Source organism: Ambystoma mexicanum, chromosome 1q (assembly GCF_040938575.1).
Source record: "Ambystoma mexicanum isolate Mex_15411 chromosome 1q, UKY_AmexF1_1, whole genome shotgun sequence".
Classification (NCBI taxonomy): domain Eukaryota; kingdom Metazoa; phylum Chordata; class Amphibia; order Caudata; family Ambystomatidae; genus Ambystoma; species Ambystoma mexicanum.
This window is the reverse complement of record NC_090922.1, coordinates 1,523,433,635-1,523,448,182: the sequence shown is the minus strand read 5'-3', so window position 1 is coordinate 1,523,448,182 and position 14,548 is coordinate 1,523,433,635. Positions and strand designations below refer to the sequence as shown.

Sequence of the window (14,548 nt, the reverse complement as noted above, 5' to 3'; positions counted from 1 at the left end):
GGGAAGGGAAGCCAGCGGCTTGAATATCCTGACATATCATTTCTTTAACACTTTTCATTTGCATTAATTGCGGTAGTGTAGGGCGAGTTCAGAAAGCCCCTGAGGGAACATGAATACAAAGGCCATATCCTTCAGGGATTCCCAACCATCTAGAATAGAAAATTGACAGTAGGGGTTAATAGTTTGTAAATATTAATTCTAGACTATGGATTCCTGGGTTCGGGTGGAAAGCGTTACTTTTAGATGAGAGAGGAAGGGACGGCTCTAGCATCCTACAAAATAAATCAATAAAAACCCTTTGATGGGAATAGAAGTATTGTTTGAGCCATCTGTGACAATTGGGTGCTAGTCAAGTGTTTACTGTGCCCTCAGCCATCCTTGACCAGAAGAGTTGTCTTGACTACCTCTTTAAGAGCCCACATGATTTGGAGTAAAGATACATTCCCTAAGCTAAAATACACCTTATTTCTAGACCCCAGAATTGTCAATGAAGGGTAAATCTCCCTATCTACCATAAGATTACATGAAAAGAAATCATAGGAGTCCAGACCACTGCTTGTGTCTGTGGTTCCTGCTCTTGATTCTTGCACGTTTGTGGTGATGTTTCCTGCTTTCATGTTCAGGTTACTTTTTTCCTTGTTGCTAGTAGTTTAGTAGTAGTACCTGGTCTCTCACTCCTGCCGTTGATTTTCTATTTGTTTCTCCTCACTTGAGGGGTAGTATGCTTGTGCTGGTGTTTCATTAGCTCGTTGTGTGTTTGAATGATGTGCTTGATTATCTTTGTTAGTGTTTACTTCTACTTTGGTCATTTCTTTCTTCATGTTGGTGTTTCCCACTCTCGTTCCTTAGTTGACTGTGCCGATTCGTGCTCTCATTCGTTCTTGTTGCAGACGTATTCTGCAGGCATTTCCTGCTCATCTTTCTTGGTTGGCTGTTTGTACTGGTGCTTCCCGCTTTCATTTTGTTTGTTTGTGCTTGTGGTTCCTGCTCTTATTCTTTAGTGGGTTGTTTATGCAGACGGTTCCCATTCTTGCACCTTTGCTGTTAGTGAATGATGTTACTTTCTTTTGTTCTGGAAGGTTGACCTATTAATTTAGATCCTCCTACTCTGGCCTTCAGTTCTATGGTTGCTCTTGCATCCTTGTAAGCTTGCTGGTTGTTATGAGTGCATATTTTAAGTAATGTTTTGCTTCTGGTGCCTTGAAGTAGTGGTGTGCTTTGTTGAAATACTGTATAAACGGTTTACATATGTGTGATTTGAGTTTCGGATCCTACTAGATTGACATTGTTTTGTATGTTCTGCAGAATTCGCCTATCTGAGGGATTCCGCTTCGCCTCCAGCGGCGAAGGAGTCGTCAGTATGGTGTTGGAACTTCCTGTTCAGGTAATTTTTTGTTTCTCTTGATACCACTCATTTTTAGCAAATCTATCCCAGTTTTCTCTTTTCACATGCATTCAATGCATAGCAGTACATTCTGTAATTGAATAATATACTCTAATAATTTGCATTCATTTTACTAAAAGTGTTGTGGCTTTCAAGACACTATCAAAAAGGTAAAATTGACACCATTTTACAATGTTTGCTGTTTACTTCTGTATGATTCGGGTGCTTGGATAACGGAAATAAATGGTAACAATTGATGTAGCATTCGAAATTGAAATAACTTTTTTTTATTACCACATTGACATGGGGATAAATGTAACGCTTGAACAAGTAGGTCAGACACTTAGAGGTCTGTTTTCCTAGCTCTTTGCATTAGAACATTCATGTTTGTAGGGGTATGCTGCATGATTTAAAGCATGGACGCTGGTGTCTGGGAGCAGCAACCTCCGAGTATAAGGGGATCCTCACCACTCCAAGCTCTAACATCGTCAAAGAACTGTGGAGCCAGCTGCCTCCTTGGTGTGGCTGTCCGTATGGTATAGCATTAGCTGAGGGTTGAATAATCATTACAGGGTTGCAGTGCGTTTTGGAGATTCCGATCAGGCCCCCAAAGATGAAAAGGCAAGCACCCCACCTTATTTGGGGCACCGCTTCATGCCATTGCCATCCATTTTGTGAGCAGTTTTCTGTCTAAGGTTGATTGATTATTAGTGTGGGTGGCAAGGCATCCCAGATATAGTCTATAATGACGTACACAAACCTCCTCACCCAAAATCAACCCCTATGTTTCCAAATGGTGCAATAGATTTTGCTTGCATCAGAGTCAAACACAACTACAATGTAAGTAACTCACCAAACAAAAGTAATTGAGGTTGCTCGATTTTTGGGTGAGGAGTGTGTGTATCTGCCGGGTGCCGCGGGTAACAGTTAAAGATGGATTTCCAAAATTAGCAAGGATTTTGGGAGGCCACACTATTATGGTGAACATGGAAGACACTGAGAGGTTGGCCAAAACCAATCAAGATCAGTAGCACAGCAGGAAGGGTGTGAGCGTGGTGTAGGGTTACGAGTCCACACAGAGCATCACCAGTAATTCAGCAAAGAATATAAAAATACATTTATTTTTTAGGCCTTTAGTTTGCACAATCAGCAGCTAAAACTCCTCAGGAAATGTTATCACACTGTTGGAAAATAATTCTATTTTTGCAACATTTCCTTCATTGTTCGTATAGACCCCCAATCTTTTTGCTCTGTTTTTAAACTTGTTCTGACTTTTTGAAGGGAAATGAGTCCTTCAGCTTCACTTCCCTTGCGTTTTGCTCATTCTGTTGTGGGGAAACTGGTCAGTCATTCCGACTATCAGTACTGGGAACCAGTGTCCCTTTTCAATTCTTGTACTTTTTGACATTGCACATAGCACCTTACATTGCAGTTGAGTGAGATACTTTTGGATCACCCTAGCATTTTATTTGTGGGATATTTGGTGCCTAAAGACAATCTGGTGGCAGCAAATATTACCATTTTTGCATTATTTTTAGTGTCCCAATTTGTGTTTACAGCATATGGCTACTAAATGCATTGAGTGCTCTAAAATGGCTGTGCCACGAGATTCTCTCTGGCTTCTTTGGCTATATTGCAGTTTGCCCTTCTTCCTGCCTTGCCTGGTCAGGAAATTCCTCATAAGGACATACTTCCCCGGGCAAGCAGCTGGGGTGGGGTGGGGTGGGGTGGGGGGTGGGGTGGGGGGTGGGGTGGGGGTGGGGGGGTGGGGTGGGGTGGGGGGTGGGGTGGGGTGGGGGGTGGGGTGGGGTGGGGTGGGGGATGTGTGTGTGTGTGTGTGTGGGTGGGGGTGGGGGTGTGGTCCAGTCCAGTCCAGTCCAGTCCAGTGAGGGTGTGGGACTGTCTAGTCCCACTCGACATCCTTGGTGCCATAGAGTCTAGCTGTGGGGCAAATGGAAACCAGTAATTGTCCCCGATTGGACAACTACTGGTTGTTTTAATAGCTGGGCTTGGTCGTGCCTCCAGCTTGGATTTTGGTTAAGAAGACAACCTCTACATCCATTTCTTGCGATGATAGTTGGAGCCAATAATCCCTCGAACGGCCTGCTGAATATCCAGTGGTAGAAGTGTACTGAAACAAGAATTGGAACTGTGTTCTCGGGTGGGTAAGAGGGTATGTGGAAGCATAGTGCAACATGTGACAATGATTGTGGCTGGGGCATTCCAATAGTCTAAGTGACTTGTAAACAAGGCTCCTATGCACGCTCATCTTCCTGGAGGGGTACGTACTTTCGATTCTACTCCTCATTTGGAAGATGAAAAGGACAAGCAGGTCAAAGAAGTCAGCGAATATTCCTTTGTGGTGGACGAAAGAGGGGTGGTAAGGTAGCGCAAGCAGCGGCAGCCATACCTTAAGCCGCTGCTTCAGCTGCCTCTAAACCACTCTGAGGCCTTTACTCACAAGACCCTGGTGGGAGGCAGATTTGCGCGCATCTGAACCAATCACGGGGCATTACTTCAGATGCTTGGGTACTGGAAACTGTGGCCCAAGGTTACTGCCTTACTTTGCAAAAAAGTCCTCAGGATCATCCACCAGGAACAACTCTTTCAAAATTTCAGATCTGCTCCTTGTTGAGGACATTTTGACCCTGCTAGAGAAAGGTGCAATAGAACATGTACCTGAAGTGGAAAGAACCAAGTTTGTATTCCCCATACTTTCTGATTCCCAAAAAGGAAGCGGGATTGAGACCCATCTTGGACTTAAGAAACTTGAACAAGTTCCTCAGGAAGGACAAGTTCAAGATGGTTACAATTTATCAGATCCTTCACGCTCTTCAACTCCAAGGCTGGATAGTATCATTGGACCTACAGGACGCTTACTTTCTTGGGCCTTTCCATCTCAATCATAGAAAGTACCTGAGGTTTGCGATTGGTGGTTCTCATTATCAGTTCCGAGTTCTGCCATTCGGGCTGACTTCCGGTCCGAAGGTTTTCACCAAATTGATGGCGGTGTTAGCAACGAGTCTCAGGAGAGTGGAGGATTCACGTCTAACCCTACCTAGATGATTGGCTGATCAGGGCTCATTCACCTGAACAATCTCAGCGTGACCTGCCACTCTCTTCACAAACTGAGCTTCTCCCTAAATTACAAGAAGTCTCACTTGATACCATGCCAAAGACTCCAATTTATTGGGGAAATCCGGGATACTACCTCAGGGAAAGCCTCGCCACCCGAGGTGAGAGCTGAACACATTGTGCAGATGGTTACCAAATTCCAGAGTGCCCAGCATCTTCTAGCCTTCGATTTTCCTTTTTTTTTTTTAAATTTATTAATTTTTCACACATAACACAAATAACATCAGTAAAAGTAACAATGTCTCACATTAATCAGAGAGAACAAATTTACAAAATAATATAAGCATCTGAAATAGTTCCTACCAATAAATGACCAATCCTAGTGAGACAAATTCAACAAATTAACATGAATATACAAAAGACAACACAAAGGACACCACAAATGTAAAGAAGAGAGGAGAAGAAAGAGAATAAATAAATAAAAAATAAAAAGGAACCCCACCAACCGTACTATAAATACCATTGCCATCAAAGCAATCCATTCTTCGCATTAATCATAAAGAGCCATAAACGGACCCCATAGTTTCATATAATCCTCCTCCTTATCCTTATTACGAAAAGAAACCTTATCATATTGTGCCAATATATGCAACTCCGCCAACCAATCATCCACATTAGGCTTTTTTCTCGTTTTCCAGATTCTGAGTATCAACTTAATCGCTAACATTATGGCCCTATCAACCCAGCAAGAATGTCTCCTAGCTCTTCCACACGTATCCTTACGGGAAAGCAAAATTATATTTATCGCTGATCTCTGCAAAACAATACCAAAAATCTAATCAATCCTATCAATTACCTCCTTCCAAAACTCCCGTACTCTCGGGCAATCCCACAATAAATGCAATAAAGGCCCCTATCAACATCACAACACCAACACAAATCATTAGGTCTCAATCCCAGTTTAAACATTTTAACTGGTGTCCAATACAACTTCCCTACAACTTTCTGTCTAATTAAACGTAAACCCATATCCGGTCCCAAATTCAAAGTAACCTTCAGAACATTTTTCCAATCTACTTCAGAAATGTCATCCTGAACATCATCTGACCAAATTCCTCTCAATCTAGACCATGCAAATTGGAGTTTCTCATCAATAGGCATGAATTGCATATATGTACGCACACAGTATCCCTGACAACTTACAAATCTGTTTTTTTTCCCAATAGAACCATTAGCCATATCCATTCTCCTATTTATCATAGAAACTAAAGCCAAGTATCTATTCCTCTCACTCTGTCTCAAACCGTATCTATCCTGTAAATCCACAAAACTCAACAACCGGTCTCCATCCATCACGTCTGCCAGTCTCAGAACACCTTCATTTATCCAATTATCCAATGCAGACGTTTATTATCTATCTGCAACGCTTCATTATACCATATAGAAGCATCAGAGCTGAAACCATAACTCTGTCCATTTTCTCGAAACCACGCCCCCATCACCTGTCTAGTTGCTACTATCGGAATAAACCTTATCCATACTGTATATACTTCCTAGATCAAATGGCGCACAAATGTCCCTTTGCATGCGCAACCAAATCGGTTCATTTGCATTCCGTTCTCCAAAATAATGAGCTTTTTTTCAGTTAAAAGGCTTTGTAATATTTAATTAAATCAGGGAATCCAAATCCCCCATCCTCAACCTTTTGCATCAACATGTATTTTGGAACACGAGGCCTTTTTCCAGGGCCCCACAAAAAAGAAGAAAAGAGTTTTTCACTGTTTTTTATACAACAACGGGACAGATTGGAGAACATATAAGAGCTTTGGTAAGAGGACCATTTTGATCGCATTAATCTTCGCCCATAAATTCAATGGCAATCTCTCCCATCTCTTAATCAGTAATGACATATTCGCGGCTACCAAGTCCAAATTAAATTTCCGCAATTTCTTCAAATCCCCAATAATATGTATTCCTAGATATTTGACACCCCCGGGGACCACTTACAATTCCATGAATGCAAAACAGTACTATCCCATTGACTGGACAATGGAAAGATCTCAGTTTTTTCCCAATTCACTCTATGACCTGATGGTTCACCCACTTACAGAAACATAGATTTTATTACATCACCACAAACTTCAGGATTTGACAGCATAAGAAGCATGTCATCAGCATACAATAAAACTTTAACTTCAACTTTTCCAACCATAATTCCTTTAATAATCTCGCATTGTCTAATATGTGTAGCAAGTGGTTCCAGTGCCAAATTAAACAAAAAAGGTGATAACGGACAGCCTTGTCGCGTGCCCCTCAGTAACGGAAACCATTTTGAGATTACCCCATTAACTAATACTTGGGCCTTAACATCTCTATGAATACACTCTACCATTTTCATAAAAATTGGGCCAAATCCCATTTTCAATAAAGTATATTTCAGAAATTTCCAATTAACCCTATCGAAGGATTTCTCAGCATCAAAAAAACCAATAAGTTCATTCGAGTCCCTTCAAAAACGATCACCAACCACATTTAACACAGTCCTGATATTATCATAGCCATACCGCCTTGGAATGAAGCCCCCCTGAGACCCATCAATCACATCTCCCACACATTACCTTAACCTATTGGGCCAAATGTTCGTGAAAATGTTAAGATCTACATTCAACATTGAGATAGGTCTGTAGTTTGCACACTTAGTATGATCTCTATTAGCTTTCGGGATTACAACAATCAATGCCTCTTTGATTGATTCACACATCACCCCTGACGCTATAAATTCATTATAAAGTACACACAAAATTGGTGCCAACTGAACATTACATTTTTTATAACATTCCGAGACTATACCATCAGGACCCAGCGATTTCCCATCTTTCATTTGTGTTATGGCAGCACTAACTTCCACAACTTCAATTGCAGAGTCCAGTAAAGTCTGCTTCTCCAGAGCTAATTTAGAGAGTGAAATCTTCTCAAAAAACTTTTCTAAACAATCAACAGTAGGATCACAGTCCTCCCTATACAGTGTTTCATAAAAATTCTTGAAATATTCACAGATGTCACTATTCGTATGTAAAGTAGCGCCCTCATCAGTTTGAATAGAAGAAACACAGGTGTCAGTCACCAGTCTCCTAAGCTTAAAGGCCAATAATTTGCCATTCCGATCACCAGGTTCCCAAAACAGTTGCTTCGAATAAAACAAACCTTTACTTGCCAAGTTTTGTATGTATGCCGTCAATTCTGTCTCTGATTTATGCAATTTCTTCTTGTTTAGACCTGAATCATCATTAGCACAAACCTTCTGCAAGTCTTTGATCCCTGGCTCTAAATTTCTAATTAGTTCCTGATTATTCTTCTTTGCATGGGTCGTCCCCAATTCTCCCCTTAATACTGCCTTAAAACAGTCCCAAACAGACTTAATACCAACCAAATCTATATTTTCCTCAAAGTAGTGTCCAGTGACTGCATCTAAGCCCTCTGTAACTAAATCTATCGTTTAGTGTGTTAGCTTGCATTCTCCATCTTTTCGTTTTGTCACCCACAGTGTCCAAAAGCAGCTGCAAATCTAACAAAGCATGATCAGAGATACCCCGTTCCAGTATATTTGTGGTCACCGTCTGACAACACAAGGTATCGCTAATAAAGAAATAATCAATTCGAGGGGATTGGGTCCTCCGACGTATTCCATATCTATGACATGTAATCACCACAGCTGTGCTGCTTCGGAAACTTTTTCGGCGTCTGCGTCCTGCGTCGATGACGTTGATGCGCCGCCGTCGAGGACCTCCTCCGACGTCCGACGTCATCCGATGTGATAAGTAGGACGCACGACGCCAGTAGCCTCAGTTCCGTTTTTTCCGCGAACGTGTTGCTTCGTGTTTCTCGGTTCTAGCCTCGACTCATTGGAGTTCTGTTCTTTCTGGTTCTTCGAACCTGTTCGTTTGTGAATATTCCTTCGACGATGTCTTCCACTTCGTCTTCAACCCCGCGTCCGGGCTTCAAGAAGTGCGGGGAGTGTGGGTCCAAGATGTCGGTGACTGACTCGCACGATGCCTGCCTCTGGTGCCTCGGGGAGGCCCACGACACGGATGACTGTGTCGACTGCCTGTCGCTCACGTCCAAGGCCTTACGCGAACGTAAGAAGAAATTGTCGGTAGGTCGGGTGTCCAAGCCCCGGAAGTCGAAGTCGGCGGGGCTTTCGACGGATGATTCGAGGGGTGACTCTCCGCGTCATCGTCGGAAGTCTCGTCGGTCTTCTTCTAGGAGTCGGTCTCGCCACTCCTCAGCCTCTTCGAGGCATTCTCGGAAGCGCCGACACCGGTCGCCTTCCAGGTCCTCTTCAGAGGACTCTGCCCGGCACGTCGGTTACCCCACCAGCCGTGCGACGCCGGAGGAATGGGCTTCCTTCGGGAAGAAGATGTTGGCGATTCTTGAGTCGCAGGGTACTCAACCGTCCGCGCCCCCGAGTGGGGTCGGCCGTGAGAGGTCGAGAGCCACCGCTCGCAAGAGTGGTCGGCGCGAGTCACGGGAGAGGTCCCGTTCGGACAAGGGGGCTCGTTCTCGCCGTACCCGTTCCAGGTCCCGGTCCTCGACGCGATCGAGACCGTGTGCACCTGTGATGTCTTCGAGGAAGACATCGACGTCTGAGGCGTCGAGGGCGTCGACAGGCTTTCTCGAGGCTCCGGCTCCGAGGAAGTCGTCGAAGCCGTCGACGGTCAGGTCGTCGAGGGACACGCTCGGGGCTCCGGCTTCGAGGGCTGTGTCGACGCCGCCGATACTGGAGGCGCTGCATCTGACGTCGACGCCGATTTCCTCGACGTCGACGCCGATCCTCTCGGCGCCGTTGCCGGTTTTCTCGACGTCGGCGCCGATTCGCTCGACGCCATCGACGCCTTTCGTGTCGGAGGTGCCCCGTGTCTCGGGTGTTCCCCCTAGGAAGGCTCTGGTTAAGAGCAGGCACTCTCGGGTGCCTTTCCACCACTTGGATTATATTTCAGAGGCGGATGAGGATTCGGATGGCCTGGTTCCTAGTCAGGTGCCAGATGACATTGTCTCGGGCCATAGTCAATTTGACGATTTGAGGCAGTCGCTGCATGATGCCAGTGGACTGGACACCTCTCCGGAGGTGGAATTTGGTCGGCCTGAGCCTGGCTCCCATGCCGATTCCTCATACCGGCGCCTTATGGCTAGGGTGTCTGAGTATCTGGGATGGTCTGCTCCCCCAGGGGAGTTTGTGCAGGATGATCTGACGGACATCCTTGATGTTGGTCCCCCAACTGACCCGGTACTGCCGTTCCATATGGCTTTACAGCGTAGGGTGGCGGCGGCTTGGACTGCTCCGGAGAGTCTCCCGGCAGTGGGCAGATCCTTGTCGCGAAAATACCGTCCAGCCAGTGGCGACCCCTGCTACTTGACCAGTCCGGAAAGTTTGGTGGTGCAGGCGGCCACGGCCCCGGCAAAGCAGGCGTCGTACCCTACCATCCCTCCTGATAGGGACGACAAACGTTTTGATGGCTGGGCGAAGAAGGTGTTTTCTTCTGGTGGTATGGCGCTTCAGGCGGCCAACTCCATTTGTGCCTTGTCGCGTTTCACGCACACTCTGTGGAACTGTGTTGCGTTAGCGGCTGTACATATTCCCGAAGGGGACGAACGGGATGGTTTCCTTGCTATGGTCCAGGATGGTAAGGATGCCATGTGTGAGTCCGTTCAGTCGGGTTTGGACTTAGCTGAATGCGTCAGTAGGTCCATGGCGGCGAGCACCGTGATACGCAGGTTTGCGTGGTTGCGGAAGTCGGGGTTTGCTCCTGATGTGCAGTCCCGGCTCCTCAACATGCCCTTTGATGGTGAACATCTTTTTGGCAGCAAGGCTGACGAGAGCCTTGAGAGGTTGCAGACCTCAAAAGCTGCAGCGAAGTCGTTGGGCGCTGCAGTTCGCCAACCTCCGCCTTTTCGTCCTAGGGGACAGCAGTGGAGGGGTGGCTCCTTTCGCTATTACTCGTCCTTTGGTAAAGCGAGAGGAGCTGGCAGTCAAAGGGGCCAACGCAGGGGTACCAGAGGTGGACGACAAGGTACCCGTGGTGCCAAGGCCGCTCGGGCAGTTGCCTCTTTGCCCTCAGGTAACGCCGCAGCCGCTCCTACTCAGTCATGAGGCCATGTACCATGGTTCGCCGGTTGGGGGAAGGCTGGCGCAGCATCTTGTAGAGTGGCGTGCCATTACTTCAGATGTGTGGGTTCTGGAGATCATAACCCACGGCTACTGTCTTCCCTTTCGGCACAGGCCTCGCGACAATCCACCGGGGAACCTCTCTTTGAAGTGTCCGGATCCGCTCCTTGCGCAGGAAATTCAAGCCCTGCTGGAGAAAGGCGCCATAGAACTGGTGCCTGTAGCGGAGAGGAACAAGGGATGGTATTCCCCTTATTTTTTGATTTCGAAGAAAGACGGGGGATTGAGACCCATCATGGACTTGCGCGGTTTGAACAAACTCCTCAGGAAGGACAAGTTCAAGATGTTTACTCTCTCTCAAGTCCTCCAGGCCCTTCAGCTTCAGGACTGGTTGGTGTCACTCGACCTCAAGGATGCTTACTTCCATGTGCCGATCCATCCCAAGCACAAGAAGTACCTGAGGTTCGCGGTTGGCGACTCGCACTTTCAGTTTCGGGTCCTGCCGTTCGGTTTGACCTCCGCCCCGAGGGTTTTCACCAAGCTCATGGTGGTGGTGGCAGCGCATCTCAGGCAAGGGGGGATTCACGTCTACCCCTACCTGGACGATTGGTTGATCAGGGGGAGCTCTCCCGAGCGAGTCCTGGATCATCTGTCCGTCGCCTGCCACTCCCTTCACAGGCTGGGCTTCTCCCTCAATTTAAAGAAGTCCCATTTGACGCCAACACAGAGGCTCCAGTACATCGGAGCAGTGCTCGACACTTCCCTGGGGCAGTGTTTTCCTCCCCAGGTGAGGGCTCTTCACATTCAGCAGATGGTGCACAAGTTTCAGCATGCCCAGACGCTCCCGGCGTTCGAGTTCTTGAGGTTGCTCGGCCTCATGGCATCCTGCATTCTTCTGGTGCCAGAGGCTCGCCTGCGGATGAGATCTTTGCAGTGGGCACTCAAGACGCAATGGTCGCAGTCCTCCGGCAGGATGTCGGACCCGGTTCAGGTGCCGCCCTCGGTCGCCCGGGACCTTCTGTGGTGGGCCGTCGAAGGCAACTTGATGAAGGGGGCTCCATTTTGGCTACCCTGGCCGGAGGTGACGATCGTGACGGATGCATCCCTCACGGGATGGGGAGCTCATGCCAACGGGCTGACAGTCAGCGGTCGTTGGTCTCCGTCGGAGTCCAGACTCCATATCAATCTGTTGGAGCTGAGGGCCGTCAGGCTAGCCCTGAAGGCTTTTCTGCCGACTGTGCGAGGAAAGGCTGTCCTGATCATGACGGACAACACTGTGGCCATGCACTACCTCAACAAAAAGGGGGGGGCAGGGTCACTTCCTCTGTGCAGGGAGGCGATGCAGCTCGAGTTCTGGGCCATCCGGCAGGAAGTTTCGATCTCGGCAGTTCATCTGGCCGGAGACGAAAACGTGACGGCGGACGCTCTGAGCAGGCAGAGCGCGATCTCTCACGAGTGGGAGTTGGCTCAGGAGATTCTCCTGGAGATCTTCGCCCTTTGGGGGACCCCTCAAGTGGATCTCTTCGCCTCCAGTGTCAACCGGAAGTGCGAGAGGTTTTGCTCGCGGGAATTTCCTCCGAAAGGAGCCTTAGGCGACGCGTTTGTGGTGGAGTGGTCATTCCCGCTGCTGTACGCGTTTCCTCCAGTCCCCGTCATCCCGCAAGTGCTGCGGAGGTTACGGAAGTTCGGTTCCCGGATGATCCTCATTGCTCCGGCGTGGGCTCGGAGGACGTGGTACCCGGACCTTCTCGACTTGTCCATCTGCCCTCCACGTCGTCTTCCCTACCGAGACGATCTGCTCTCACGGGAGGGGGGTCAGGTTCTCCATCCAGAGGTCGGATCCCTCAACCTTCACGCTTGGCTTCTGAAAGGTTGAGGTATAAGGATTGGGACCTCCCTGAAGACGTGATGGAGGTGTTGCTTTCGGCCCGAAGGCCCGCAACTAAGTCTCTGTACCGTTGCCGTTGGCGTAAGTTCTGCGACTGGTGCAGAGTTCAGAATGTGGATCCTTTTGCATGTGACATCCCCATGGTTCTGTCCTTTTTGCTTTCTTTGGCCCACAGGGGCTTGCAAGTGGGTACCATTAAAGGTTACCTGGCGGCGCTGTCCATCTTTAAGCGCTCATCTGAAGAATGTTCTTACTTTAAAATCCCTTTAATTTCACAGTTTCTGAAAGGGCTCACTAATGTGTTCCCTCCGTCGCCTTTCCTGGTGCCCGGTTGGGATTTAAACCTTGTTCTTAGGTTTCTTATGGGTGCTCCGTTTGAGCCTTTACATTCTTGCCCTTTGAGGCTGTTGACTTTGAAAACTGTGTTTTTAGTTGCGGTTACTTCCGCTCGCAGAGTGAGTGAGTTACAGGCACTTTCTGTTAAGCCACCCTTCACTGTATTTCACAAGGACAGGGTTGTCCTTCGAGTTCGTCCTTCTTTTCTTCCAAAGGTAGTGACGGAATTTCATTTGGCCCAGAAGATTGTTCTTCCGGCATTCTATCCTCCTCCGCATCCTGGTAAGGAAGAGGAGAGGCTCCATAGGCTTGATCCTAGGAGAGCTTTGAGCTTTTATGTTTCTCGCATGTCCCGGGTCAGAGTGGACGATCAACTCTTTATTGGTTACGCTGGTAAGCGCTTGGGGCAAGCTGTGACGAAACAGACTTTGTCACGCTGGATTATTTTGGCCATCTCGGAGTGTTACCGCTTGGCGGGTAAGGACCCACCGGCTGGCTTGCGGGCCCATTCTACCAGGGGCGTGGCTGCATCTACTGCCCTGCAGAGGGGTGTTCCTATTCGCAACATCTGTGATGCTGCCACCTGGGCTTCAGTACATACATTTGTACGGCATTATTCCCTCGATTCCATCAGAGGGCAGGATCTGGCCTTTGGCAAGGCGGTCCTTTGCTCTGCTATTTGATTGGCTATTCTAAATTTTGTTTCTAAATTCTTTCCCTCCTCCTTGATTTGGTACTGCTTTGGGAGTCTGTCATAGATATGGAATACGTCGGAGGACCCAATCCCCTCGAAGAACAAGTTACTTTCTTACCTGGTAACGTTCTTTCGATGGGATGGTCCGACGACGTATTCCATATCGCTCCCACCCTGCCTTCCCCGCTGCAGAATTTCTGTTGCGATTGCAGCTTACGTTCCGCAAGGCTTTGTGTCGGACTGGCAGTTGACTAATGTCACACGTTCTGGGGGAAAAAACTACAACTGAGGCTACTGGCGTCGTGCGTCCTACTTATCACATCGGATGACGTCGGACGTCGGAGGAGGTCCTCGACGGCGGCGCATCGACGTCATCGACGCAGGACGCAGACGCCGAAAAAGTTTCCGAAGCAGCACAGCTGTGGTGATTACATGTCATAGATATGGAATACGTTGTCGGACCATCCCATCGAAAGAACATTACCAGGTAAGAAAGTAACTTGTTCTTCTCGAGTATGAGGCATGAACAGGTGAATAAAAGGAAAATTCCTCCTCATCAGAATGAAGTACCCTCCATATATCTGCAAGTTTGTACTTCACTAATCTTCTCATTATAATACCTACATTCCGACTTCCGGTCCTTCTTACTATTCATCACAATATTAAAGTCTCCTCCTAACACCAACGAATCACCCTCCATACCATCCAGCAGGAGACCTAGTTGACTGAGCAAAGATGCAGCCGGCGAGCATGGTGCATAGACAGTGCCAATTTCTTGCCATCGTGGAGTATGTCAAGTAATATGATTCTACCTTCCTCATACATAACCGTCTTCTCAACCTTAATTGGAAGGCCTTTCTTAAACAATATACTCACCCCTCTAGACCTAGAATCATAACAATTTGAGATTACCCTAGAGTATCTGGAATTGGACAAATATCTTTCATTCAGTTCATCCAAATGAGTTTCTTGAAGAAAAATCACATCAGCTCTATTTCTCCACAATCT

The 14,548-nt window shown here is 47.5% G+C and overlaps 1 protein-coding gene across 8 annotated transcripts in view; it reads left to right on the top strand.

Moving 5' to 3' along the window:
* The window catches only part of SZT2 (SZT2 subunit of KICSTOR complex), a 2,035,845-nt gene that overhangs the window by 432,104 nt on the left and 1,589,193 nt on the right, over positions 1-14,548 (top strand). For all 8 annotated transcript variants that reach the window (XM_069642429.1, XM_069642432.1, XM_069642427.1 and 5 more), the window contains exon 17: positions 1,306-1,384. In XM_069642429.1, coding sequence (XP_069498530.1) covers positions 1,306-1,384 — 79 coding nt within the window. The remainder of the gene's footprint in view (positions 1-1,305; positions 1,385-14,548) is intronic.